Source organism: Mugil cephalus, chromosome 21 (genome assembly GCF_022458985.1).
Source record: "Mugil cephalus isolate CIBA_MC_2020 chromosome 21, CIBA_Mcephalus_1.1, whole genome shotgun sequence".
In the NCBI taxonomy this organism is placed as follows: domain Eukaryota; kingdom Metazoa; phylum Chordata; class Actinopteri; order Mugiliformes; family Mugilidae; genus Mugil; species Mugil cephalus.
In genome coordinates this window covers 20,947,563-20,974,665 of record NC_061790.1, presented here as the reverse complement: position 1 = coordinate 20,974,665, position 27,103 = coordinate 20,947,563, and the positions used below count along the sequence as shown (strand labels likewise).

Below are 27,103 nucleotides of genomic sequence, written 5' to 3'. Positions count from 1 at the left end.
TATTTATTTTTGTATTCCTGTAGATGACCTGCACAGACTGTTGCTATTTGTCTCTAAATTAAATATCTAGAAATACATTGCCTGGCCAAAAAAAGTCACACACACTAATATTTTGTTGTCTTTTGTTTGTCTTTAGCTTTGATTACAGCACGTATTCACTGTGACATTGTATCGATAAGATTCTACAATGTCACAAGATTTATTTCCATCCAGTGTTACATTCATTTTTCACCAAGATCTGACTGAATTGATCATGGGAGAGTCTGACCACTGTGCAAAGCCTCCTCCAGTACATGTGGTTAAGGTCAGGAGTCTGTGGTGGCCAATCCACAGCTGACTTTATTCTTTGCCTAGACCTAGAGAAACTGCAGCACCTCCAAATCACAGCACTGCCCCCACAGGCTTGGACAGTAGGCACTAGGTATGAAGGGGGCATCTCTTCATCTGCCTCTCTTCTTACCCTGATGCACCCATCACTCTGGAACAGGGTGAATCTGGACTCATCTGACCCTCTTCTATTGCACCAGAGTCCAATCTTTATGCTCCCTAGCAAAATGAAGCCCTTTTTCCAGTTAGCCTCACTGATTAGTGGTTGTCTTAAGGCTACACAGCTGTTCAGTCCCAATCCCTTGAGTTCCTTTCACATTGTTCATGTGTAAATGCTCTTACTTTCACTATTAAACATAATTTCATTGATTTCATCAAACGTTTAAGTGGTCACCAATCACAATCAACACCTCTTAACCCAGTTTTAGTAGTTCCTGCTTCAATCTCTTCAGATATTCTCTCTGCTTGATGCATGCCAATGATTTGAACCTTCTCAAACAGACATCTTTCCAACATGGTTGGTTAAGAAATGAGAAGCTACTCACTGCATCAGTTTGCTGTTAAATAATTGTTGCCAGCTGAAAGATAATCACTCCTGCAGTAATTACCCAATAGAAGGCTTGTACATGTTTGCATCGCTAAATCCAAGTGGTGACTTTTTTTTTGGCCAGGCAGTGTAGTAGTGTAATAGTTGGGATAACATCATAATTAGGGACAGTTGAATGTCCCTAACCCCCCAAACTGAAGTTGGAAGTGTGCCTTGTTGGAATGGAAGTTAAAAATGTCTGTGAAAACTACAGCAAACTGGGCAGCACATGTCTTCAGTGCTTGGCCAGCAACACTGTCAAACCCAGCTGGCTTTCCACTGTTAATGTGATAGAGACAATGTTTGAAGGCTCAAGAGTGAGTGGTCACTCTCTTCTAATGCAACCAGAATGCCACATTCTTTCAGCTAAATAATATAACAACCACTGCAACTGTAATTTCTTGTTTGCATGTGCACGACACAGTAAATAATTACTATATAGAAAAACGTTCCAATACATTTCATTACACAAGGTAGGATAAGTGGATGTGATGGTTTACCTTTGCGATGTATAGTCTCACTGCCTTAGAGAAACCTGGACTGAGCTGCTCTGCCTGCAAGGTGACACAATAAGACAGAAATAAAACACATACCAATACGTTTTACAGCTACACATGTTTAAAAAAAAAAAAAAAAAAAAAAAAAAAAGAGAAAGAGAGAGAGAGAGAAGAAAAACATGTTTGCTGAAGTTGAAGTCTCGCTGTAAAAAGCTGATAAATGATTTTAAAAACTCATGAACTCATTGCACATTCAAATACTTTATATTTTAGATTCACTTGGGAAAAGGAGATCTCCACTTTGTTTTTATATTTTAACTTCTTTTATCCACGGTTGTTAGGGAACATGTTGCAGTTGGGAATTATACCGTCCACAAAGAAGGAGATGTATGCAGACACTGTTTCTACCTGTACATTAATGCAACAAGGAAAGAGACAACTCTGTATCTGTTTGGAACACAAACAGAAACATAACTATCTGTCTCGTGTTCGCCCAAATCATGTGGTACAGTCAATATATTGATCAAAATGACTGTGAAGGTTCTCAGTCATCCAGGTCATGGTAATCCAAAAAAGCGTTGAATAAGGTCAGCTGGACTTGTAGAATTTCTTTCTTGCTTCTTCAGTTCTGATAAACTAGTGGGAAATTGAGGTTTAAATAGGAAAAACTCTGTGGGTAACACCCACCAGGAACTTGCTGGACCAGAAACCGGGGTCACTAATTACCATAATGGCTGATACTTACCTGTCCTAGAATGGGGGGAACTGTGTGCCTAGACTACTTACCCTATGAATAGAGCTCTAATGAGGCTATTGTCCATGGGAGCCTGGGGGCTCAATGTGTGAATGTTGTTGAAAATTCTTGGGGACAGATGTCAAAACTGAATTATAAATAGTTGGTAAATTAAATCTCAGTCCACCTCCTCTGTTTAGAGAAGGTTTCTCCACTTTGACATAGATGGCTTCCTTAACTCCTCTCTCGAACCATCTGTCCTCTCTGGCCAGGACTTTGACGTTGTTGTCCTCAAAGGAGTGTCCTTTGTCCTTCAGGTGGAGGTGGACTGCTGAGTCGTTTCCTGATGAGCTGGCTCTCCTGTGTTGGGCCATGCGCTTGTGTATGGGTTGTTTGGTTTCCCCAATGTACAGGTCTGTGCATTCCTCGCTACACTGAACCGCGTACACTACATTGCTCTGTTTCTGTCTAGGTGTTTTGTCTTTGGGGTGGGCCAGTTTCTGTCTTAGTGTGTTTCCAGGTTTGAAATAAACTGGGATGCGGTGTTTACCAAAAATTCTCCTTAGTTTCTCTGATACACCAGCTATGTAGGGGATGGTGATGTTCTTCCTTTTGTTTTGTTCCTCTTCCCTGTCCTTCCTGGGATATCTTTTTGAGCCTTTGACAAAGGCCCAGTTGGGATATCCACATGTCTTGAGGGTTTGTTTAATGTGTGTTCCCTCCTTGTCCTTGCCATCCTGTCTAGCGGGGACAGTCTGTGCTCGGTGCTGAAGGGTTCTGATGACTCCCAGTTTGTGTTCCAGGGGGTGGTGTGAGTCAAATAACAGGTGTTGATCTGTGTGTGTGGGTTTCCTATATACTTCTATGTTGAGGCTTCGATCTTCTTCAACACGCACCAAACAGTCCAAAAAGGCCAGACAGGCCCCGCTGATGTCCTCCCTGGTGAACTCCATGTTGCTGTCCACCGATTTGATTTTAACCCAGGTGTCAATCAAGACAAAGGAGGTGGAATCTTTCACCAAACACATCAATACGGTCAGAGAAACTAAGGAGAATTTTTGGTAAACACCGCATCCCAGTTTATTTCAAACCTGGAAACACACTAAGACAGAAACTGGCCCACCCCAAAGACAAAACACCTAGACAGAAACAGAGCAATGTAGTGTACGCGGTTCAGTGTAGCGAGGAATGTACAGACCTGTACATTGGGGAAACCAAACAACCCATACACAAGCGCATGGCCCAACACAGGAGAGCCAGCTCATCAGGAAACGACTCAGCAGTCCACCTCCACCTGAAGGACAAAGGACACTCCTTTGAGGACAACAACGTCAAAGTCCTGGCCAGAGAGGACAGATGGTTCGAGAGAGGAGTTAAGGAAGCCATCTATGTCAAAGTGGAGAAACCTTCTCTAAACAGAGGAGGTGGACTGAGATTTAATTTACCAACTATTTATAATTCAGTTTTGACATCTGTCCCCAAGAATTTTCAACAACATTCACACATTGAGCCCCCAGGCTCCCATGGACAATAGCCTCGTTAGAGCTCTATTCATAGGGTAAGTAGTCTAGGCACACAGTTCCCCCCATTCTAGGACAGGTAAGTATCAGCCATTATGGTAATTAGTGACCCCGGTTTCTGGTCCAGCAAGTTCCTGGTGGGTGTTACCCACAGAGTTTTTCCTATTTAAACCTCAATTTCCCACTAGTTTATCAGACTGAAGAAGCTACTCGGATGAGTGGCGAAACGTCTTCAAGAAATTCTACAAGTCCAGCTGACCTTATTCAACGCTTTTTTGGATATTGATCAAAACCTTTGAGGGATTTAATAATTACACAGTGGCCAGCCATGACAAATGTGGGAGCATCTGGAGATATGATTTCTAGGTAGTCCAAAGTGTTTTCAACATGTTCAGTGGCAGCAGAAACATTTGCTTTGGAGTAAGTGTAAAAACTTACTTAAAAAAGTAAGTGTGCACAAAATTCCGTGGGGAGACGAGATGCAGGGAAACAGCCAGCAGTTCAATGTGTGACTTACAGAGACTTCTACTTTACATTCAGTTAGTGTGAAGGCTCAGGTGCCAGCTGGCTATAGAATTTGTGATGCAGTAGCATTTTGGTCTAAACACAGGCAACTTGAGGCAATCTCACAGGTGACTTAAATGGCCTTACAGTCAGCCTTCATTTTCAGTAGTTCTTCTTAATTCTGCTGAAGATCATAAAGCGATTAGAAAAGCGTGAAAAAACACTTTGATTTGATATACAGTATCCCCAAACGATAGTGAATAATGACTTGTCGTCAGATGAGCCCCAGACTGTAAGAGAGTAAGTGTAATTGAAAGTGTGTTTGGTCCAAAACACAGCATGTTGGTAACTATTCCACTGATCTTGGTCAAAGCAAACCAACTGTACACCTTAAAATGCCCTGGAAGTGGGACAAAGTATGTCTGCGGCTTCTGCAGGGGGAGTTCTACCTTGAAGAAGTTCTCAAGGGCATCATGCAGTGTAGTGGTTGAAGTGCTCTGATAAAGGGCATCAAAAGTCTTTTTGTCCAACCAGTCCAGAGTGGTTACCTTCAGACAGACAAAATAAAACCACACATCACTTAAACACTTGCAGCAAGTGGACAGAGCAGACATCTGCATCAGTGGTGTAGTCTACGTGATACGCAGGTATACGCCCTATAATCACTAGAAAATGTTTAGGATTTCCATATACCCACTTGATGCATGAGGATATGTTATTTTACCAACACTCTTTTTATTGTTTTTCACAACAAAGAAAACCTACATGCCTTGAACAAACATGTCTACCCCTCCACCCCCACCTTATCAGTTCACTCCAAATCTAGGTTGGGAATCAGTTAGACCATTCTAGTTCATTGCATAGGGAAAAAAATATATGTGGTTGATGTTTTATTGTATATGTAATTTTGATGTTGATGTTTGATGATCTGATGTTTTTCCATGAGAGGGCTATTATTCTCTTCGCCATTAACACACTTAGGTCTACAAACATTCGTTGATGTTTTTTTAATCTTGAAATTATTTGGATATAGATCTAATATGAACAGCTATGGGACTAAGAGCATTTGAATTTACAAAATCTTTTTAATACATCATTTTATTTCTTGCCAGAATTTTTGTATTTTTGTACATTGCAAAATACAATGGAGATCTTTTTTCTATCGGGATTACCTCCTGTAGATCCTCTCTCCACGCCCCCAGCCATCCTGCAGATGTTTCTGTACTTCTGTCTACTAGGCATTTGTAAATTTTGGATATTTTTAAGGGTTTTTGTGCTTGCTGAGTACAGGTATATCGGGAGGGGCAGACTTATTTGGTGTTCCTCCATTTCTTTCCAGGGAGGAGCATCTCTGTTCTTGATTGAACAGCCCAATAGTACCAGAGAGGACTGGGACATTTGAGTCCCCCTCAGTCATAGGGTAAGTATAATAGTGACAGCTTTTTGGTATGAAAAGTGCTATATAAATAAAGTTTGAAGTATGTATTAGTGACACTGGCATAGGTATCTACCTTTCCAGTAACTTTGAGATTTCTAGCAGTAATGGTTCATAATTAGGGGCTACGGGGCAACGCTCGAGCCTCCAGTCTAAAGCAGCAAGATGTAGACTGGAGGCTGTGGGCGAAGAAAATGATGAATGAATGAATGGGACGACTGAAAAAGAACACCTAAAAATCACAGTTTTTCAAAGGTCTACTGCTCAGGCATACTTTCACCGACAGACTTCATTTAAACTTTAAAATGTAGACACAAGCCTTGTGTATTTGTGTATTATTTCCTCGTTTTGATACGTCTTATCGTTGTTGATCAATCACTTTTAAATGACCATAAAAATTTCTCTCAAATCTCGTTTTAGAGTGCGGAATGCTGCTACTTAGAGTGTGAGAACGTGTGTGAAATTACCTGAAATTTTTCTCTTTACACGCTTGTCCCGGCCACAATTTACACACTAGACACATGATTTTTTTTCACAGTTGTAGACAAACTTGTTGTGTCTCTCACAATGTGAGCTGTTAATGCAGCTGATCCCTGTGTCCCACACATTTATGTTACAACAATACACATCAACACACACTAACACACACACCTCCCCACCCACACAGGTAACTTTGTAATTACAGATACACACAAAGGCGCGCGCAAGCACGCCACATACATGCAACATGCACACACAAACACACAGGTATGTTTATGTTATTACAGTCACAAATACACACAGGAAGAGTAGTAGGATACACTAACATAAGCGCGCATTAATCTGTCACACACAGGTTGTGCTAACTGTGCTAAACATAGGCTAACTGTGCTAACTTACAACAACACACACACACTACACAGGTAACTTTGTGATTACAGTTACACACATACATGCGCTCGCAAGCGCGCCCTCCGCACCCTCAACCACCCACACACTCACTCACTACACAGTTAATTTTGTGATTACAGTTACACACACATGCGCGCAACCAGTCCTCACCCTCACCCACCAACCCACAGACACAGACACACGCACTTAGACGCACCACACACATAAACATACATACATACACACACAAACACACAGGTAACTTTATGTTATTAGAGCTACATACACACACACACAGGCGCGCGCGCCACACACATATACACACATGCACACAAACTCACAGGAAACTTTGTTATTACAATTACAGATACACACAGGAAGAGTCGTAGGATGCACAAACAGCGAAAGCGCGCATTACTCTCTCTCACACACAGGCTAACTGTGCTAACTGTAAGCTAACTTTGCTAACCATATGCTAACTGTGCTTAATGTGGGTTAAGTGTGCTAACTGTGCTTAATGTGGGTCAAGTGTGCGACATGTGGGTTGACTGAACTAAATGTAGGCTAACTGTGCTCACTGTAAGCTAACTGTGCTAACCATAAGCTAATTCTGCTAAATATAGGCAAAGTGTGCTAATTCCCATGTTGACAGAGACGGTGCCCCCGGCATTAGCTCCCGTAGCCCCTTCAAATTTTCTAGTTATTGGCTACGATTTGTTAAAATTGTGGGACAATTTGAATGCCTAGACATGTAAAGCAATCCACAATTTCAAACTGAGTGGCAATTTTAGGAGGACATTTAGTTCCCAAATGATTTAAGAACATTATTGACAATTTTGTTTTGTTAAATTTATATCCTGAGATTTTTCCGACATTTACATTACATTTACATTAAGGAGTTCTACACTGTAAAAAATGTCATTAAAATACCGTAACATAACGGAAAATTACTTTCTCATAAAAATAAATACAGTTAAAATACAGTTTGTACTTGTAATTTTAACAAGATTTTGCCTCATTTTCAGGTTGTTTTAACATTTAATTACAAACATTTTCACATTTTAAAACAATTAAATTACCCAGAAATATGGTAAGTAAATGTTATGTTACAAATAATAATGCTTACATTTACAGAAATGTGCTGTTATTAGTGGGTTTTAATGACATTATTTTATGGGAAGAGATTGTATATTACTTTATATTTGATGTAATACAACAGTATATGACACAAAATAATGTGATTCATCTTTCAAAACACATCAAAAAACTGTTGCAAAACTAGATATTTGGTTAGATTGCAAGAATTTACTGTTAGATTTTAGAAAACATCAAATGGATATTTAATTGTTTTATGTTGTTAACGTTTAATTACAAACATTTTACATTTTAAAATAATGAAATTACCCATAAAGATGACACATTAACATTGTAATGTGAATAATAATGCTTAAAGTTACAGAAATGTGCTCTTATTTGTTGGTTTTAATGGCATTATTTTTATTTAAAACGGCTGTAGGCCATATTATATTAGATGTAATATAACAGTATACAACAATAATTTGATCTTTTCAAAACATGTCTGAAAAAAATAAAAAATAAATAAAAATGAGACCAAGCTGAACAAGAACAGTTACATTTTCCCATTCTCCTTATTTTTATTCAACTGTAACAGGCAACCATTATTACAGCAATATTGAAAAATCAATTCAATTAAAATGACTGTTTCTGAAACAAAAAAAAAAAACAATAAAATTAAACTGAACTGGTAATGAAAGAAAAAAAATAGTTGAGTTACCAACTTACATACAAGGCATCCATAACCTGGTCAAGTCACCATACATCCACAACACTGATTAGAAACTTGGTGAAACCTCACTGGAAATGAATCCATACTCTATCCAGACAGTTGACGAGGTGTAGTATCCATACTTGAACTACTTGTTGATCGTGGTGAAGTTGCAGTTTCTGAGCTGTAACCACCTGAAGAGAACACAGAAAAAAATAGCTGTTATTAAATAATAACAGCTAATAACAGTTTAATAGGCAGGACCAGGATAAAGGTGCAAGAAGATACAGCCTTTTCCAACACCACAGCAGTCACACGAGTCGCGCTTTAGATGACACCGTTGCTTTGGGACAGACAAGCTTGTGAGATCTCAACATAACACACTACAAAATACACACCAGACTGACTATACATGGGAACTAAATGAACAATATATTGTTGTTGGGGGAACTATTGCTACTGCTGGATACAAAAGTCATTTTTTTCTGTACATTGTGATAAAGTATCCTGTGTTCATCCCATAATCCCATCCCATCATTAGTTATGTGTCATTTGCTACTGAATCAGAATCTAGAGAAGATAGACCCAAATGATGATAGTGATTTATAAGCACACTGTCAATTTACTGCTGCTGATTGTACTATATTACAGTAAGTTACAGGTAGATTCTATTATTTTTCAGCCCATCTAACAAAAAGAGTAATTCTGTGCAACAGATGCAAATACTCACCAGAGAGGGGCATCTTGGCAGACTGTGTTACAGGTACTGGTACTGGCTCTGCTGACCTGTTGTTTGCTCTGGCTGCTTGGACTGTCCAAGACATGTTGTTGGCCTTATTAATCAGAATCAGAATCAGATTTACTTTATTGATCCCAGGGGGAAATTACTTTTCGTTACATCAGCTCCAACCCAAAGTATAACAGTATACAAAAAGCAATCAGAATAAGTAGGAGACAATAAGGATAAGTAAGCAAATGTAAAAAAAAATATATAGGAAATATATATATAACAATATGTACAAGTATAAGTGAGGTGAAACCAGTGTTCCTAAGAGATTAGGTGAACATAAATTATTGCACATTAAGGAATTAATGCACATAAAAAAAAAAAAAAAATTATGGGTTCCACCCTCAGAGTGAGGAGTTGTACAGGCTAATGGCCACCAGCAGGAATGATTTCCTGTGACGCTCTGTGGTGCATCGTGGTGTGATCAGTCTGGTGCTGAAAGAACTCCTGTGTCTGGCAAGCACATCATGGAGTGGGTTCGACTCATTGTCCAGGATGGCTTTCACCTTGTGAAGCATTCTCCTGTCTGACACCACTGTCAGAGGGTCCAGCTTCACTCCCACAACGTCACTGGCTTTGCGCATCAGTCTGTTTAGTCTGTTGGCGTCCACTACCCTCAGCCTGCTGCCCCAGCACGCAACAGCATAGAAGATGTCACTGGCCACCACAGACTCATAGAACATCCTGAGCATAGTCCTGCAGATGTTAAAAGACCTCAGAAAATAGAGGCGACTCTGGCCCTTCCTGTACAGGGCGTCTGTGTTCTTTCCCCAGTCCAGTCTATTATCAATGTGAACCCCCAGATACTTATAATCCTCCACAATGTACACATTGACCCCCTGGATGGAAACAGAGGTCACCGGCACCTTGGTCCTCCTCAGGTCCACCACCAGTTCCTTTGTCTTTGTCACATTGATGGTTCTCCTCACACCATGTAACAAAATTGTCCACAACAGCCCTGTACTCCACCTCATCACCCTTGCTCATGCATCCAACCACTGCAGAGTCATCAGAAAACTTCTGGAGATGACAGGTATCCTTGCAGTGGTTGAAGTCCGTGGTGTAGAGGGAGAGAGGACAGTCCCCTGTGGGACAACAGTGTTGCTGAGCAGCCTGTCTGACACACAGCATTGCAGGCACACATACTGTGGTCTGCCGGTCAGGTAGTCAACAATCCTTGACAACAGGGGAGAATCCACCTGCATCGCCATCATCTTCTCACCCAGAAGAGCCGGACGGATGGTGTTGAAAGCACTGGAGAAGTCAAAGAACATGACTCTCACAGTACTCGCCGTCTTGTCCAGATGGGCGTAGACACGGTTGAGTAGGAAGATGACCAGTGAAGTTCTTCATCCCACTCCAGACCTCTCTGTTGTTGTTGTGCTGGAGCTTCCATTCCAGCTTCTTCCTGTATTCCTCCTTAGCCTCTTTGATCTTATTCTTCAAGTGTCTCTGTATGTCTCTCACCTCCTCCTTGTTGCCAGTCCTGAAAGCTCTCTTCTTCTTGTTCAGGATGTCTTTGATATCTTTTGTCACCCACGGCTTGTTGTTTGGGTAACAACGGACCATCTCTGCTGGAACAATGGGGTCAACACAGAAGATGATATAGTCTGTGAAGCTCTCTGTGAGCCCTTTGATGTCCTCTCTGTTTGGCTCAGAGTGCCTGCCAGCCTGTGACCTCAAAACATCCCTGCAGACCCTCCCAAGCCTCCTCCGACCATCTCCTCACTGTCCTTGTGGTCACAGGCTGACTCTTTACCAGAGGTACATAAGCAGGGCTGAGGTGTACCAGGTTGTGATCTGACCTGCCCAGTGGGGGGAGGGGAGAGGAGCTGTATGCATCCTTAACATTAGCATACATCAGGTCCAGTGTCCTCTCCACTCTGGTGGAACAGTTCACAAACTGAGTAAAGTTGGGTAGTGTTTTGTCCATGGTGACGTGGTTGAAGTCACCCGAGATAGCAATGAATGCCCTCAGGTGCTGTGTCTGTAACCAAAATCAAAATAAATGTTATTGGTTGTGAAATAGTCGACCTAAACTGTGTAAGCAGATCTCCCCTCAATAAACTAGAAGATGACCGTTTTTGACCGCTTATCCTTTACATATTTTTCAGTATTGTTTTGAATTTCATGTTGACCACTGTTGCACCAAAATAAAATTTGAAAAACCTTGAAAAAGGCAAAGTAGGTCGCTCCTCCTATATTTTTGAGAGGCAAGAGAAAGATCAAACTATTTGTTTTAAAAAAGAGTAACTGGTTGAATTAATACCATTACCAAATAGCCTAGCCAGAAATCATGCCATTTCAAGTCATACAGTAAAGGTTATGGCCAAAAAAATAGTGAAAATGTAGAAGAGGGTTAATAATCAATTATTGTTCATTGTTGCAGCTCTAAACAAATGTTCCTCTTTCTCTCCACCTGTGTCAGTCAGTTCACAAAAGTAAACGTAATGACTCACTGTTAAGTGCTAAGCTAACGTTAGCGTAAATAAAATAAAAAGTGGTTGGTCTGGCTGACTACTAACACTCATAGATATATATCTATGACTAACACTGGCAGACGCCACTTGAAGACGCCGCCAGCCATACTTTTGTCATCACAGTTAGCTGACATTTCAATTGATGACATGCTAGCAGATTGGTTTTGACGACTGAGTAAAGTCAGAGGCATGGTGGTAAATAAAGCTAATACTACTCAGCTTCAGTTTGATACTTGCCTTCTGCCTTCGTCCTTCCTCCAGCCTCGACATTAGCTGCTGTTTGCTCCAAGTTTCTGTGACCAAACAGGAACAGCCGCGTGGTGGTTGTTGACCTTGTTAAGCATAACGTCAAAGACCGATGTTCAGTGTCCCAACAGCCAATGGCATGTCTTCTTCTTCTTCTTCTTCTTCTTCTTCTTCTTCTCCTCCTCCTCCTCCTCCTCCTCCTCCTCCAACCGTTTATGTCGACCAACCCAAACGGGAACCGCGTTTTTCACAGCATGTGCTCCAATGACATGTCGCGTTCACGTTTTTTTTTTTCTTTCTTTCTTTTCTTTTGTGTGTTTGTGCAGGGAGACGTTGCAGCAAAATGTCTCCTGATTACACATGTTTTGTTCCGACATGCTGTGAAATAACTCAAGACGTTGTGGTTTACATTGGATTGTGCTATAGCCTACAGTGTTAAATAGTTATTTTCCCATTAATTTCTCAGTAATTTTAAATTATTTTTAAAACTTTTTTTGTTTTTTTGTGAACATATTTTAACAATAAATATATGTATTTCTAATGTTTTTTTGTAAAAGAACAGAAATATCATGTTTTCAAACGTGTTTTCACAGTTACAGTGATTTCAGTCTCAAGTCTCTTTTTGTAAATTAAATAATATTTTAAAAATACAGAAACAATCTGTCAAATAAACAGTAAAATGCTGTTATATTACTGTTTTTCCCCACAGTGTATGCTATCAGCTGGTTTCTCTGTGCTTTATTCGTGAACAACCAGGTTCTTGTGGGCCGCAGCCAACACCAAAACAAGCAAAAGAAATTTTGTTCTCGTCAGTAGCTGACCAACTGTTAGCTCATTAACATAACTATGTTTATATCTCCTTGTTTCAGATGAAGAGACAGATTAGAGTTCCTGGTCAGCCTTATGGCGTGCTAATATTAATAAAAAACTTTAATGAGGATGCTAATTAGTCATGGTTTTGTTTACTTACAGGTCGTTCTGTTTACAGCTCCACAAAATCAACTGGCTCTCAAGATGTATACTGTAGGCTGGGCATCAGTGAACGGGATTCAGATTCAGAGGTTTTCTCAGTACATTAATAAATAACATTTCAATCTGGATCCCATTCACTAATGCCCAGCACAGTATACATCTTGCAAGCATTCTTAAAGACTGGTTATGTTATCAACATTAAGAGGCAGCATCAGGCACAAGGTGGTGATGGTGCTTATGAGGCGTGGGACGGGTGAGTATGAGTATAGATAGTATTCCCACTGCAAAACAGTAGACTACACCACTGATCTGCATGTAATAAGACTGGAGTCAATAACAAGACAACAGCTGTCTATTTTACCTCATAACACCATTTACCAAGAAGGTAGAAGCATATGGGGTCATCATCTCTTAGGGCGATTGCTCGGTCCAGATGCTCCTGCGAGTATGAACAAAATTACCACTACGACCTTGAACTTTGACTGTTCAATTGTAATCAGTTCATCCTGAATTCAACAAAAACATTATTGGTATAAGTTCAACATATATCTGAAAACAAAACAGCTAACAGACAGGATTTATCACATCAAGTGTGCCCGTGTTACCTTCAATATGTGATGACTCTTCAGTTTGCCATCCATGTTCTCATGCTGGGAGGTCAGTACAGTGAGTACAGCAAACCTGGAGCCACAAATTCAGAATAAAATTGATATACTTTAGTTACTGATGTGCACAATGTCAAAATCAATAGAATATTAAGTAAAAGTGTTATGGTCATTATTTACCATTTGTGACACTCGGCGTTAAGGCAGTTCTTCTTAAGGGCCAACTCTGCCTCCTCTTGACCTGCAATAGTTCAGAGAACAAACTTCAGAGTGGAAACGGTCAATATTTTGAGAAAAGGGTCTCTTGAGTGAGCTCAACTAGTTCTATTTTTTTTTCTAGTTCTTGGTGTACACTCCACATCCTTTAGAAGCAGAGAATGTTCATCATCAATCAGCTCACAATTGTTATTAAAATATGCAATGTAATGATTTATCCCTGAAATTCTTTGAGTTTGTCTGTTACATTTGTACTGGGGAACAGTACATTTAATGACACCGGCACATTAGTTAGGACATCTACTTTATGCATGACAAGTCATTTTTTCAACAATTGCTTGTGGATCAAAGATTTGACTTGGAATTCATGGATAGGGTCTACCTTCAGACTCCATAGCCCTTTGTTTGACATCACTGCAAAATCAAAATTGTAAATGCCTAAAGGTCACCTGTACAAATACTAGTTGCATTCTTTCTCCTAGAGCTAAACGTACTTTGGTATGAAAAGTACAAATCAATTCCTGAACAGCAAAGGGCCTTGTGAAAACAGCAAACAGAAGGAAACAGATAAAATAATATCTATATCCACATTAAAACGAGTCCTGCACCACCTGAAAGGCAAGGAAGAAGCCACTGCACCAAAACCACCACAAAAACGTGTGAAAGGTCCAGATAATATATGATATGGTATTTTATATATCACTTTTTTATACTACTACTACTACTACTACTAACAACAACAACAACAACAACAAAAACAATAATAACAACAACAATATGTATGGCAGTTTCAAATCAACATTACAAAGTCCTTCACAAAGACAAAAACAATTGGCTAGATTTGGTTTATATCCTGAGGATTTTTAACAATTTCAACCGTAGAGAAGGACAAAGACAGCCGGTGCCCTTCTTCTTTGTGCTGCCCCCTCGACACACCACAATATAGAAGAGGAAACCGGTAACAATAGTCTGGTAGAACATGTCCCAGAATGTCCAGCAGACATCAAATGATCTCAGACTTCTGAGGAAAGGAAGTCCTTCAACCCCTAGAAGGTATAGTCTCTTGATGAGTTCAGATTCATTATTTTATGAACCAGTGTTCTGTTTGTCATTTATTAGTAGCCACGTGAAACTCTTTGTTGTTGAACATTATTTAATCATAGGGTCATTCAATAGTGTAGTGCAGGGGTATTCAATTAAAATACAAAGAGGTCCAGTTACTAAAATTTCCTCCCAGCAAAGGTGGGAAAGGACATCTTATAATTTCACTCGAAACAGTGTACCCTGATGTAAATAAAATTAATAACATACTTACATTTCTATACCATTTATTGTCAAATGTCAAGTGTTTTCAAGTAATATACTTTTAACATACTGCCAAGTCTGAACTTAAATGGCACTTGAATGGAAAACAATACTGTAGTTGTACTTACTATATTTCAAGTAGCCTAACAGACAACAGACTAATTTTTTCTGAATAAAATAAATAAAAAATGCAAACACAGCTTTGAACAGCCTATATAACAGCAACTATATTTCAAGTAATGTAAAAACATTCAAATCTTTTGAATAAATGTTATGACATTGGGAGTCGTAATTTGTATTCCTTTTTTTCTTCTCCTGTTTATGGTAAGGGAGTGAGGTAAGAAACCTGTTTTTTTTTTTGGTGTTGTTTTTTTGAGTCTTAGTTTTGGGAATAGGCAAGTGAGATTTAAACCCAGCTTGTTTTGTTTATTATTTTAGGTGATGCTCACCCTGAAGTCTTTATTTTCGTTTGGGTAAATAAATCCCCTCTCTTTTTGGACTGCATTCTCCATGTTTTGTGATTCCTTTTTGAAAGTGTGGAAGAGGGAGAGTTTTTCTATGTTATGTTTAGGTAATCCCTAGGCCAAGGCATAACAATAAAATTTCACACATTTCTTGTATAAGGAAACAGCAGGGCTTCATAATGACTTGAAAACATGACACAAGTGCCCACTCAGGCAACACCACAGCTAGCGATAGCCACTCTAGCAAAACTACAGAAGCTAGGGCTAACACCAGCCCCAACCTACAACCTACAACTTACCCATGAAGATTTGAAGGAGATGCTCAACGATATGAAGGACAGAATCCTGTCGATACTGTGTTGCATGGTTGCCACACTGCAGTCTACAGTCTCATGCTTATGTATGTCTCATCAAATGATGTGGATGGCAGGGCCGCCGCACTAAAGTGCTAAACGCTGATTTGAAGGCTGAGAGTGAAAAACTCTGTGCTCGTGTGGATGACCACAGCTCGTGTGCACATGGTCTTCCCTCTCACTCTTTAGTTACTTCCTAATCAATTACCTCTTGTAACTTGTATATTGTACATTAATCCAGTCGTTGCTCACTTAAAATTTGGTCACAGTTTAAGAAGCAATTCAGCCTGCAAAAAGCCTCTTTAATGGCACCCATTGTCTCAAACCCCCTCTTTACTCCAGCCCAGTTAGATTTGTCTTTTTCGTGTGTGAATACGATTTGTTAGAGAGCTGTATATTGAGTGGGTATTTGCTTCACTCACTCAACTGACAGGAAAATTTGGCCTATCCCAGTCATATCGCTATATTCTGATCAAGGACTTTGTCTGAAAGAGTTACCATCCTTTCGACTAGTTACCCCCAGAGACACCCCTAGATACTATTCTAGCTACAAAAGCAGGTCGTAAGGGTGTCATCACACAGATCTATGACACTAACGAACCTACCAATATTAAATTCTCTGGGAAAGAGATCTTGGCACACCTAACAATACAAATTGTCTCAAGACGCTTTACAAAAACCAGTCTGAGACCTCCAGAAAAAGCCTGAGGGCGACAGTGGTAAGAAAAAAATTTCTTTTAACAGGAAGAAACCTTGAGCAGAACCCAGCTCATATGGAGGGACCCATCTGCTGAAGGCCAGCCGGGTAGAAACAGAGAAGATAAAGAGAAAAGAAGAACAGGAGAAACAAGATAAACAAACTTCTGTCAGATACATATATCGAGCTGAAGGAAACATATAGAATCTAATAATACAACACAAAGTTGATTATCTTCTATTATCTTATCTTTTATGTGACAGTTTTAGAGTATAAGAGGAACCATGGGCAGGTTGGAGAATTGTTCATCCAGGTTCAAATTGTTCACAGTGTTCACTTAACCAAGGTGAAACTGGCTAAGTTTTACCCCAATATTTCTGTGGTCATGATCCCACTCTGTCAATCAAAGTTAAAGGTCTCAAAGCAAACAAAGAATTAATACAGTTTGTCGGGGTTTGTTTTTAATGGTTGTGGGTCCCACACTTTTCTGTCAGTACCCGGTGATGTGCTGAAAACCATGCCACATGCCCCAAGAATCTGCGTTGGAAAAATTCCTCCAGCTTCAGTTTGTACTCTCTTTTGGCTTGTTTGATTGATATGTGCAGGTTGTATCTTGCCTCCTTGTAGCACTCGCCATCCCCTGTGACAAATGCAGTAGAGCCAGTCATTGGATGGAGCGCACCTCACCACTGATCCAAGGTTTATCATTAGGAAAGGTCCTGCAGCGTTTCGACAGGCACTATCTCATACCTTCTCTCTCACCTCATTTCATGTCTCTTTCGTGCCAGCTGTTGCAATAAGGGCAGAAATTCCCAAAGAAATAACATATATAAAGATGAATGATTTCACTCTTTCTCAATAACAAATACACCTACGGATGCAACTGTGTTAAGGTAGTAGGTGCATTGTTGTAGTGTTCAGTGTTACATTATTTGGATAAGCCATTCCCAAGAAAGCTGCAAGCCACAATTTGCCTTTAACATAAAGTCATTTGGAATGGTCAGTACACTAGTGTGTGTGTGTGTGTGTGTGTGTGTGTGTGTGTGTGTGTGTGTGTGTGTGTGTGTGTGTGTGTGTGTGTGTGTGTGTACACTTGTACAGCTATCTTTCCGAGAACCACTTAAGTTTTATACCATCAGATTGAGGACATTTGTGCAATGAGGACATTTTGGGCGGCCCTCACTTTTTTGGCCTCACTTTTTGATTATTTTTAAGGTTAAAACCCAATTTTAGAGTAAAGGTTAAAATTAGGTTAGGTTTAGGCATTAGTAAGGGGTCATACAAGAATGTTTGTGTGTGTGTGTGGATTACCTTGTTGTTTGTAGGTTTCCTTTTCTTGTTTGTCCTCAGTAATTGAGTACATATCACTGTAAGCCCGAGCCATTCGCCAGAGAAATTCCCTTGAGTGTCCATACTTAAGACAAAAAAAAATTACAAATATGCTGCCCTCCCTTTGTAATGACCACAGATGTCAAGAAAAGTCTGCTGTAACTTTAGCTTAGCCTGACCAATGCCTTTTTAATGACTGCTGAAAATGGTAAATGGTAACTGGTCTTGTTTTTATAATGCACTTTCATAAAGCATGGTTACACCTGCTTCTATCAATTCTTGAATTTCCAAACTACAGTAAGGCCTGGGCTGAGGTAATAATAATAAAAGATGTATATAAAACAAATTAGTTTAGTAGTTTAAGCACAAAGTTCCTATCATGACCAGTGAGTGAAGTCCTGTTACTCACTTGTCCTCTGTTGTCCAGCAGCAGTCGAAAGCCTTCTGCTTTTAAACTGGCATCTCCTGTGTGGAGGATATCACTCTGAGCCAGGAGAAGAGCCAGCTCTCCACTGGGAACTTCAGTCACCAACTGCCCTTCATCATATTCCTTCTTGTCCTTATCCTCTTCTTCCAACACCTTCTCCCCCACCTCTTCTTGGAAGTCTTCCTGACAGACTGTGACGACTGTGATACAGCTCCTGTCCTCCTCTTCCTCAGAGTCTGGTTCAGTCTCTTGCTCATCTCTGTCTGTGTCATGATCTGTGTTGTCTGATTCAGCATAGGCTGTAGAGTACCTAACGAATCCAATGAAAATAAATAATTATTCATTTGGTAATTCTAATGGTTTTAAGCACATTTTGAACTTGATTGTATTGATTTACAATGGCCTTCAATGACCTCCCACCCTTTAAACACTGTGAGCCATTAACAGTGTCCGTCAGACTGCATTATCTGCCACAAGAGTCCTCCCAGTTCACTGTCATCCTAGTGTATGTCCCAGGGCCTGATTTTAATCTAGCTGCTGAGCACATAACTGACAGTTATAACAGAGCTGTCAATCAGACTGGAGAGCAGCCTTAATTCGTACTGGGGGATTTCAACATGTGTGAGTCTGCATCTTTTGAAGTGAAGTACAGGCAAACTTTTCATCGTTTGGCCTTTTGGCATTTTGAAGGTATGCACATGAAAAACTGATGTGTAGTGGCGGCACATCAATAGAGCTAAGGGGGTGGTATTACAAAATTCAGCGGCACCAAAATGAAGCACCAAAATCTGGGTTGTTTTTCGGTCTGGTTACTACCATTTGCATCAGCACCGGTGCCATTATTGTACATCCTTAAGAGTACATCCTTAATTACTAAATCTAGAAACTGACTTTCAAAACACAGACAACTCCCTACTCAATAATTGCAGCCACCAGCACACATACGTCACAAATATCTATGTCGACCCAATAAAATGGCAAAAATACACATAATAAGATATGTATATCTATACGCTCACTTGCCACATTATTAGGTACACCTGTTCAAATGCTTGTTAACACAAATAGCTAATCAGTCAATCACATGGCTGCAATTCAATGCATTTAGGCATGTAGAAGTGATCAAGACAACTTGCTGAAGTTCAAACCGAGCATCATAATGGGGAAGTAAGAGGATTTAAGTGACTTTGAATGTGATATGGTTGTTGGTGCCAGATGGTCTGGTCTGAGTATTTCAGACGAAAATGCCTTATTGATGTTAGAGGTCTGAGGAGAGTGGGCAGACTGGTTCAAGAAGACAGAAAGGAAGGCATGTGTTACATAAATATGTCTATTTGCATGGAATACATTGACCCATCACACTTTAATAACCATTTTGTAGTGGTGTCCAAAACCTCAGTGATAAATTCTATGCCCTACATAGGGCACTCAAAATTTCCCACAAAGTATTGCGAAAATTAGTGATCATCCGACGGTCACTCAACGGGTGATGGATATCCCATCATGCATTGCATCTCACCATATTCACTTGTATTATTCCAGTTCTCTCAGTCTCCGTATCACAACCTGGCTTGCTCTGGTGGTCCATTTAACTTTATGAACACTTTTCCATTCTGGTCCATGTTGCTTGGATTTTATTTTGCTTTTTTAGCATGCAGCAACTTCTTGCTATTTCTGTATTTTTCTTTGTCAAGTGCTATTTACGTACAGTCCAGTGGCCTTAAGTTTTCCGGACTGTCGCAAAACATCAACCTTATGCTTTCGATTAGCAAACAGGACAACAATCATCTTCATTTTGTTATCTTTTCGTGGAATAGTGTGACGGCTGAATTGTGCTCTGTCTGCAGATGGATGTTGTTACTGGTCAGGAACGGGACAAGTTCTTCTAATGTCTGAAGTTCTCCACATGGGACATCCTAATCTTGGTGTTCACCAACTACAGGTGTAGCATAGCTGTGATGTTTGGTATCCAAACCACTGATGATGAGATCATTGACACAGCACTACTGGTCCAAATCAGCAATTCTTTGTTGCAGCAGCTCAATCCTCTGATCTTTTTGTTTGATTCCAGCCTTTAGCTCACATACCTCCTCCATTAGTCTTGTCTCATTGGCCTGCTGTTTTACCTTACTGATCTCCTCAGACAAAAAGCTGAGATATTTTTAATGCACCATTGTCTCTTTTGTCAACTTCTTGGTAGCTGTCATATTTTCCAATTTTGATCACAAAAATATTGCAGATGATCTTAAAAAGAAAAAAGGTGCTCTTATTTTGATCACCATGTGCTCCCACTAATCCAACAATGTCCTCAGTCAAAATCACCAAGAGTGCTAATAATGTTTTAGAAAAAAAAAAGTAAAACATTACATAACCCAGGACTGATTTTGAGTGGATGGTGCTATATTTTGGTGATTTTAGAAGTATTGCAGAGAGGCCCAAAGCAAGAACAAGCAGCAGCCATTTTTTTTATATTTATTTATATATTTTATATACTACCTCTGCAATAGCATGCATTTACTTGTGTTATCTTTGATTAATATTTAATTTTGTTTGATGAACTGAAACATTTAGGTGTAACAAATAATAAAAACATTTCTATTTTTTCCATCTCATATTAACATGGCATACTTCTCACTTGTACCTTAAGTTTTCCCATGAGGAGAATTCAAGTTTTCTGAATCTGAATCTAATATAAAAAAAAAACAAACCAACATTAACACAGACCAGGCCCCAATGTGTGTCTCTTAAACAAAAAGAGACAGTCAGTTGTATTACCCACACATTAACAGTTAACCATGAATGAGTGATCTGCAGCTACTGAAAGCATGACATACCCTGCTTCGCTGGTCTCTTCATATGTACTGGTCATGCCCTGGCTAGCAGTGAAGTAGATTGAGCTGGAGCTGGTGGAATTCGTACGTTCTCTGGGGACAACATGATGCCGCCGACGTATCCATGGATTTTCCTCCACTCCCTTTCTGGAAATTGGGGAGAAGGTACATCATTTAATGTTCTGTTATGTTTAGGGCTGTCCAAATGCAACAGTGATTAATCCATCACCATGATTAATCTAATTGAAAATTGTAACGCAATAAACATATCTCGTTTCTGGCAACGCATTTTAGGCAGTTTGTCCAAGTAAAGTTACCATTGCACATGTGGAAATGGGCAATTGATCTGGTAGTACCAGGCACCAGAACCAACCGATAAAGATAGAAGACACTCAACAACAGGTTGACCCTCTCAATGGGAAATTTGAATACACATGAAAACATGAAGGAACAGTCAACCGACATAAAGCATTACACACACTCTGTTGGAAGGGATTTTCTTTTCACCCAAGCACTTCCAGCTTAAAATACCACATTAACGTAAAGCATAGCTTAGTCTGGGATTCTGCTAGTAAATATTGCGCCACTCCTGCAACCACTGTTCCATGTGAGAGTTGCTAGTTATGTTACGCAGATGTTAACACAGATATGAACACTGAATAAACTGTTACTATGTTATTAAACTAGACTTAGGCCAGGGGTGAGCAATATGGCGATATTAAATCGTGAACGATTACAACGTGAAGACGATCTGTCAAACTGCAGAGATCGTGGGATCATCTAGGGCACATTCTATAAATTGCAGTTCTATGCTGATGCACCAGACGTATTACTTCGTCAACCTGACCGACCAATCATAGCGAATTATGGGCAGTGACGCGCTTTCTTACCCGCCTCCTTGTTTATGTGTGTAGAGGTAGCCACATAGAGAGCCATGGCTGAAAGCCAAACGGAGTTGGTCAGTAAAAAAAAATCCACTTCCATTATATGGAATAGGTTTGGATTTTCCTCAGCTGATGAAGCGCAGGCAAATGTTCTGTGCAAAGTTTGCGCACAACAGGTTTGCATGTCGGGTGGCAACATGACGAACCTGCTTAATCATCTGAAGAGGAAGCATCCCAAACAACAGTCAACATTAACAGGCATTTAACAAAGGCACTCTCTGTATGACAAGTCAAGCAAGCGATGGAAAGAGGTAACAGAGTCAGTTATCTTTTATCTTGCAAAAGATATGGTACCATTCAAGATGGTAGAAAACGAAGGGTTCAAGCGCCTGCTTAAAGTAGTTGACCCACGGTAAGAGCTGCCCAGCAGAAAATACTTGTACAACACTGCCATGCCATGTCTCTTAAACTTGATTGTTTGCACATGCAGGCAAAACTGCGACTATTAAAAATAAAATCAGTTAAGAAAGGTTCTTCTTCGCCCACCCCTAACTTAGTCTTAAACAGACTTAAATGATCCATGATAGAAATTACTTTGTCACCATAGCTTCCCAAATCACCTCACTCAGGTACGACTGGGTACAGGGGGGTGCTGTGTAGATCCCTGGAGAGATGAGAGAGTCCAGGTGGGTAAGGGTGTCCCAATGGAAGGAGAGCAGTCTGCCATAGAGCATGTAGTGATAGAATGAAAACAAATAAACAAAGCCGGGACTCATCAATTCTTCTTGATGTGATCCAGCACGGGCTGGCAGGTGACATCACACATGCATGTGAGCATTCCCTAAATATGAGTGAGACCATTACCAGGGCCCAGAGTCAGGTCAGAAGCCCCAGCGCCTGAGAACCTCCACCCCAGTGTGGGGCGCATAGGTAAGAAGACCAGAGAACCACCATAGCTACGGGGCACGCCACACCTTGGCGCACATGGCGAGTGACAACGAACACCCCCAGACCGACCAAGCGAGCACAAGCCGCTGTAGGCCAGTGCTGCCCCCCATACCCCCCACACCCCCCAACCACTGCAGCCCGTCTACCCACTGCCATCAACACCCCCCAACCCCCCCCCCCCCCCCCCCCCCCCAGGAGCCCATTATATATTATTATGTATAGCTTATTCAAATGGAGTGTGTCTGCCCGCAGAGTCTGAAGCCGGGCACAGATGTACTGTGGTCCTATGAACCAGGTCTCAAAGCTCTTCCCATGACATACTCCCTTTGGGTCCCATCAAGCGCACACAGTCCATTGATCCTGCTGCCACAGACCTCCCTTTCCCCATGAGGACAGCCGGCACTGCCGACCCGAACCTCCTTCTCCGCTTCTCCACCTCCAACTCCAGCCTGTCATCCCCAGCACTTCTCCTGAAGTTCAGCGGGAATCTCAGGCCTCAGTCCGGGCAGCTGGAACACACCACCAGACACAACGGCTGCTCTGCCGAACGCCACAGCCAACGACCAATGACACAGCCAAAAACAAAAGGCCAGAAAAAAATAAATAAAAACAGCATAAAAAGACAAAGCCAACCTTCATTTTCGAGGTTCACAATGAAAGAGAGTAACCTCACATCAGTGGTAAGTATGGTTGAAAACAAAGGAGACGTGGCTGTATTGTGAATTGTTAAAAGATAAAACTCCTCCTCAAGAGAGAGGGACAAAAAACAAATAATGTATGTCTTCAGGCTATAAAAAGAGTGGATGGAAAGCCGTAGGACCCTGATAGTTGATGTGTACGTGTGCGGCCAATACTTAATCATGATGATGCTAGCGTTAGCTAATGTCAGTCGTCAGAGTTATTAGTTATAATGTTAAAAATTCAAAATTCATGTTAAAAAGTCAACTGAATGTTGATGCTAAACTGAAATGACAGTAGTTACGTTACAGTTAAGCATTCTTTTAATGGTTTAACATTGGCTAAGCATAATGCTGTATTTATGTCATGATTCATTAATAAAACATTATGTAATGATTATGAATTGATGACAGAAGTCACACTATATCAGATGATTCAACAAGATAAGGTCAAATGTCCAGGTATGTGGCTTCCTGTGGTCTCCCTGGCCTGGGTGCGCCAGGGGCATGGGGCCAGCACCTTGGTCCCCCTGCTCGGATGGCCCGTCCCTGGTTGGGCGCTGGGCCGGTGCCCGTCTGCGGGAGCTTTGCTGGGCTCCTGGGGGAGTCCTCTCGGCTGGAGAGGTGTCCATGGCTGCCCTGTGGGCGGGGGGTGGGGTCTTTGGGGGGGGTGTTGGCGGCGGTGGGTGGACGGGCTGCGGTGGCTGGTGGGAGTGGGGGGTATGGGGGGCTGCTCTGGCCTGCACCGGCTTGTGCTCACTTGGTCGGTCTGGGGGTTGTTTTCACTCTATCACTACGTGCCCTATGGCAGACTTCTCTCCTTCCATTGGGACACCCTTACCCCCCTGGACTCTCTCATCTCTCCAGAAATGACTGTACCCAGTCATACTTGAGTGAGGTGACTTGGGAAGCACAGAACCCTGCACTCCACTAGTTCCTACTAGCACCACATGCCTCTCCTCCACTGTCCATCCTTCTACATCTTTTCTGTCCTTTGTTCTCCCCCTCTATTCACTGAGGTGTAGCACTGCCCTCCCTGCCACACAAGGTCACTACACTCAATAAAGATCAACAGGACAGTTCCCAGGGAGGGCTGGTGATGGTCACACTCATGCACTGGAGTAATAAAGCTTTCAGCTGCAAGAATATAACTGCATCAATCTCATATAATATTGACACCCTACGGTGTTCAACTATGCAGACAAATGCGGAAAAAAAAGAAAAAGAAAAAAAAAAGTCCAGGTATGACACCTCTGGTCACTGAGTGGGGTTGTTCACCCATTTCTCGGTCGGTAGGCTATGACATACGGCCCCTATTTTCATAAGTTTTTCTATGTATCATCGCCAATCGTTGCTTGGTAATGACATGTGCCTGCCTGACTAACGTTAGCCATTTCACTTGCTTTCAAATGCCAACAAATGCTAGCAACACACTGATAAATAACACTGATTAGGGAGGATTTGTATTTATCGCCCGTGGTTTGTTTTCACCCAAATGGGGGTATGGACTAATTTGCTACTCTCTTCTAGTCAAGTCAATGGTACCCATGGATTTCAATAACAGCATCAGCGCCAGCTGTGTGATGCTGCTGTGATGCTAGGATTTGAGTGTCAAGCTCTGTCCATATCCCACCTTTAGCTACAGGTGGGATGGAGCAGCTCCGGTCGCGCACAGACTTGGAGAGAAGATGCGCTCGCATGAACTCAGTGAAGAGTAATTTACTGGACTATAGAAGCAAAAACTGTAACAAAAGTATCTCATCATGCTACTATCAATCCGATACTGACCCAACCCTTTGTATTGATACTTATATCTATACGCCCAGCCCTGTACTCAGTCAGTCTCAAAAGAGGTATGGCAGATTCCACTTACTTGATATCGCGAACAATCTGCAGGGCAATGTCCTGTAGGCTGCCTCTCAGTTCAGCCACCTCTGAGCGCAGCAAGGTCATACAGTTCAGCACCTGGTCCAACTTGTTTCTAAGCTCCAGCTGCTGCTCTGGGGATAGCCTATGAACCACTGCCTCAACTGCTGCCAGAGCCTGCTGCTGGGCCTCGATCTCTGGAGGAGAAGACAGGGAAACAGAGCATCTCTCTCTCTCTTTCTCTCACCCACTTAAAAGATGGGGTGTGTGCCAGGCAGAGCGGGGCAAACTCACCCGCAGCGTCCGTCGTTTCCTGGAGCAGTGTGGATTGGCCGGGCCGGGCCTCCAAGACCAACCTCTGGCATTTTTTCTTACTGATTTGTCTGTAAATTATTAAGGCCATCAGGCCAAAGCCGATTGAGGCTCCGACAGCAAGTCCCACTAACCGGTTACCCCTTAGCGAAGAGTTCATTTCCCCACAGGCAGCTTCAGAACACGCGTCAGTTAACTCACAAATACAACATTCACATGTCACAGCCTATGACCTGGTATGATGACTCTCTGGATAACAGGCACCTCACCTTGCCTCGACTTAACGTACTAAATACGCCCGACGAGCACATGTTAGCCTAATGCCATCAGCGTTTAGTTAGCGCAGTTACCACGCTCACTGGGTTAATAATAGTGAACGATTTTAAAAACGCTTCAGGCCGACATTAATATTCCCCGTGAATCAGCTACGTCCTCAGATGAAAAGAGACCATTTACGTTATATATCAAATGAAGACCGCTAATGTAACTTGCAGTAGCAATGATGTCGTCAAATTGATATTACATCACTACATCACATCCGCACCACCTATCAACACCGCTAGCGCGTAGCAATATAAATTCCGGTTCCAGTTAACAAAATAAGACAAACTGGGGCTGTTGTAAGCTGAATTGAAATCGCCATCCGTTACCTCTATTTTGTATACTACTTACTTTGTATATGATGACTTTAAGTCTTATAAGGAAATTCACGATTCCAAGTCAAGCACAATCGTGTTTCTCCTGGTATGCTTACTTATTAATTAAAGGTTTATTCTAAGCACATATCCAGGAGGCTAGTGATTGCACCCAACTGATAAGCAGGTTGCAAATAAATCTCTATTACCCAACACTAGTCAATGCTTTCAGCAAAAACTGTTTATTTTAGTTTAAATATTCTTTTTAATGTGATTGTCTAGTACCTTCACTTCCACATTCCCTCCTTTTGATCATTTATTCAAACAAACACACATATTAGAAATTAGCATGGTCCAAAAAGAAAACAGGTAGAACCGAGCCACCCACAATTAAATGCCCACAACGTTAAAACGCATGTAAAATTTACACAAAATGAATCACAATATAAATTTACTTATGGCACAAAATAAAATATAACAGAATCCAGTGCAGACATAACAAAATATGAATATAGTAAAAGAGAATATTGCTCAAAAACCTATGTGCAATAATATGCATTATGTAGCAATATGCTACGATAGAAATTGGGCCCTATATACAAAATAACTTGGAGGCGGTATTATGTTAATGACTGTCGACTGAGGCAAATGAGTGACAATTTTTTTCTTTGTGCTACTAAAATTTTTTAACTTGCTAGTACCAGCACTACCGCCTAAAAAAGTCAGCGTGCAGCCCTGCCATTACAAGTAGGGTTAGACTAAAGTTCTGGTCTAATGTTGAATGTCTGTTTGTCAATTGATTGATACGATA

The 27,103-nt window shown here is 41.1% G+C and overlaps 1 protein-coding gene across 2 annotated transcripts in view; it reads right to left on the bottom strand.

Annotated features, from left to right (window-relative positions):
* rmdn3 (regulator of microtubule dynamics 3) overlaps positions 1 to 26,224 on the bottom strand; it is a 34,128-nt gene extending 7,904 nt beyond the window's left edge. The window contains exons 1-10 of one of the 2 annotated variants that reach the window (XM_047573130.1): positions 25,640 to 26,224; positions 25,353 to 25,542; positions 20,974 to 21,117; positions 18,122 to 18,449; positions 17,695 to 17,797; positions 13,529 to 13,589; positions 13,349 to 13,424; positions 13,105 to 13,182; positions 4,617 to 4,715; positions 1,414 to 1,467 (exon numbers count right to left, since the gene is read on the bottom strand). In XM_047573130.1, the coding sequence (XP_047429086.1) occupies positions 1,414 to 1,467; positions 4,617 to 4,715; positions 13,105 to 13,182; positions 13,349 to 13,424; positions 13,529 to 13,589; positions 17,695 to 17,797; positions 18,122 to 18,449; positions 20,974 to 21,117; positions 25,353 to 25,542; positions 25,640 to 25,817 (1,311 nt within the window). In that variant the 5' untranslated portion in view covers positions 25,818 to 26,224. The remainder of the gene's footprint in view (positions 1 to 1,413; positions 1,468 to 4,616; positions 4,716 to 13,104; positions 13,183 to 13,348; positions 13,425 to 13,528; positions 13,590 to 17,694; positions 17,798 to 18,121; positions 18,450 to 20,973; positions 21,118 to 25,352; positions 25,543 to 25,639) is intronic. The other variant, XM_047573131.1, reaches the window with a different exon arrangement.
* Positions 26,225 to 27,103: the final 879 nt, after the last annotated feature.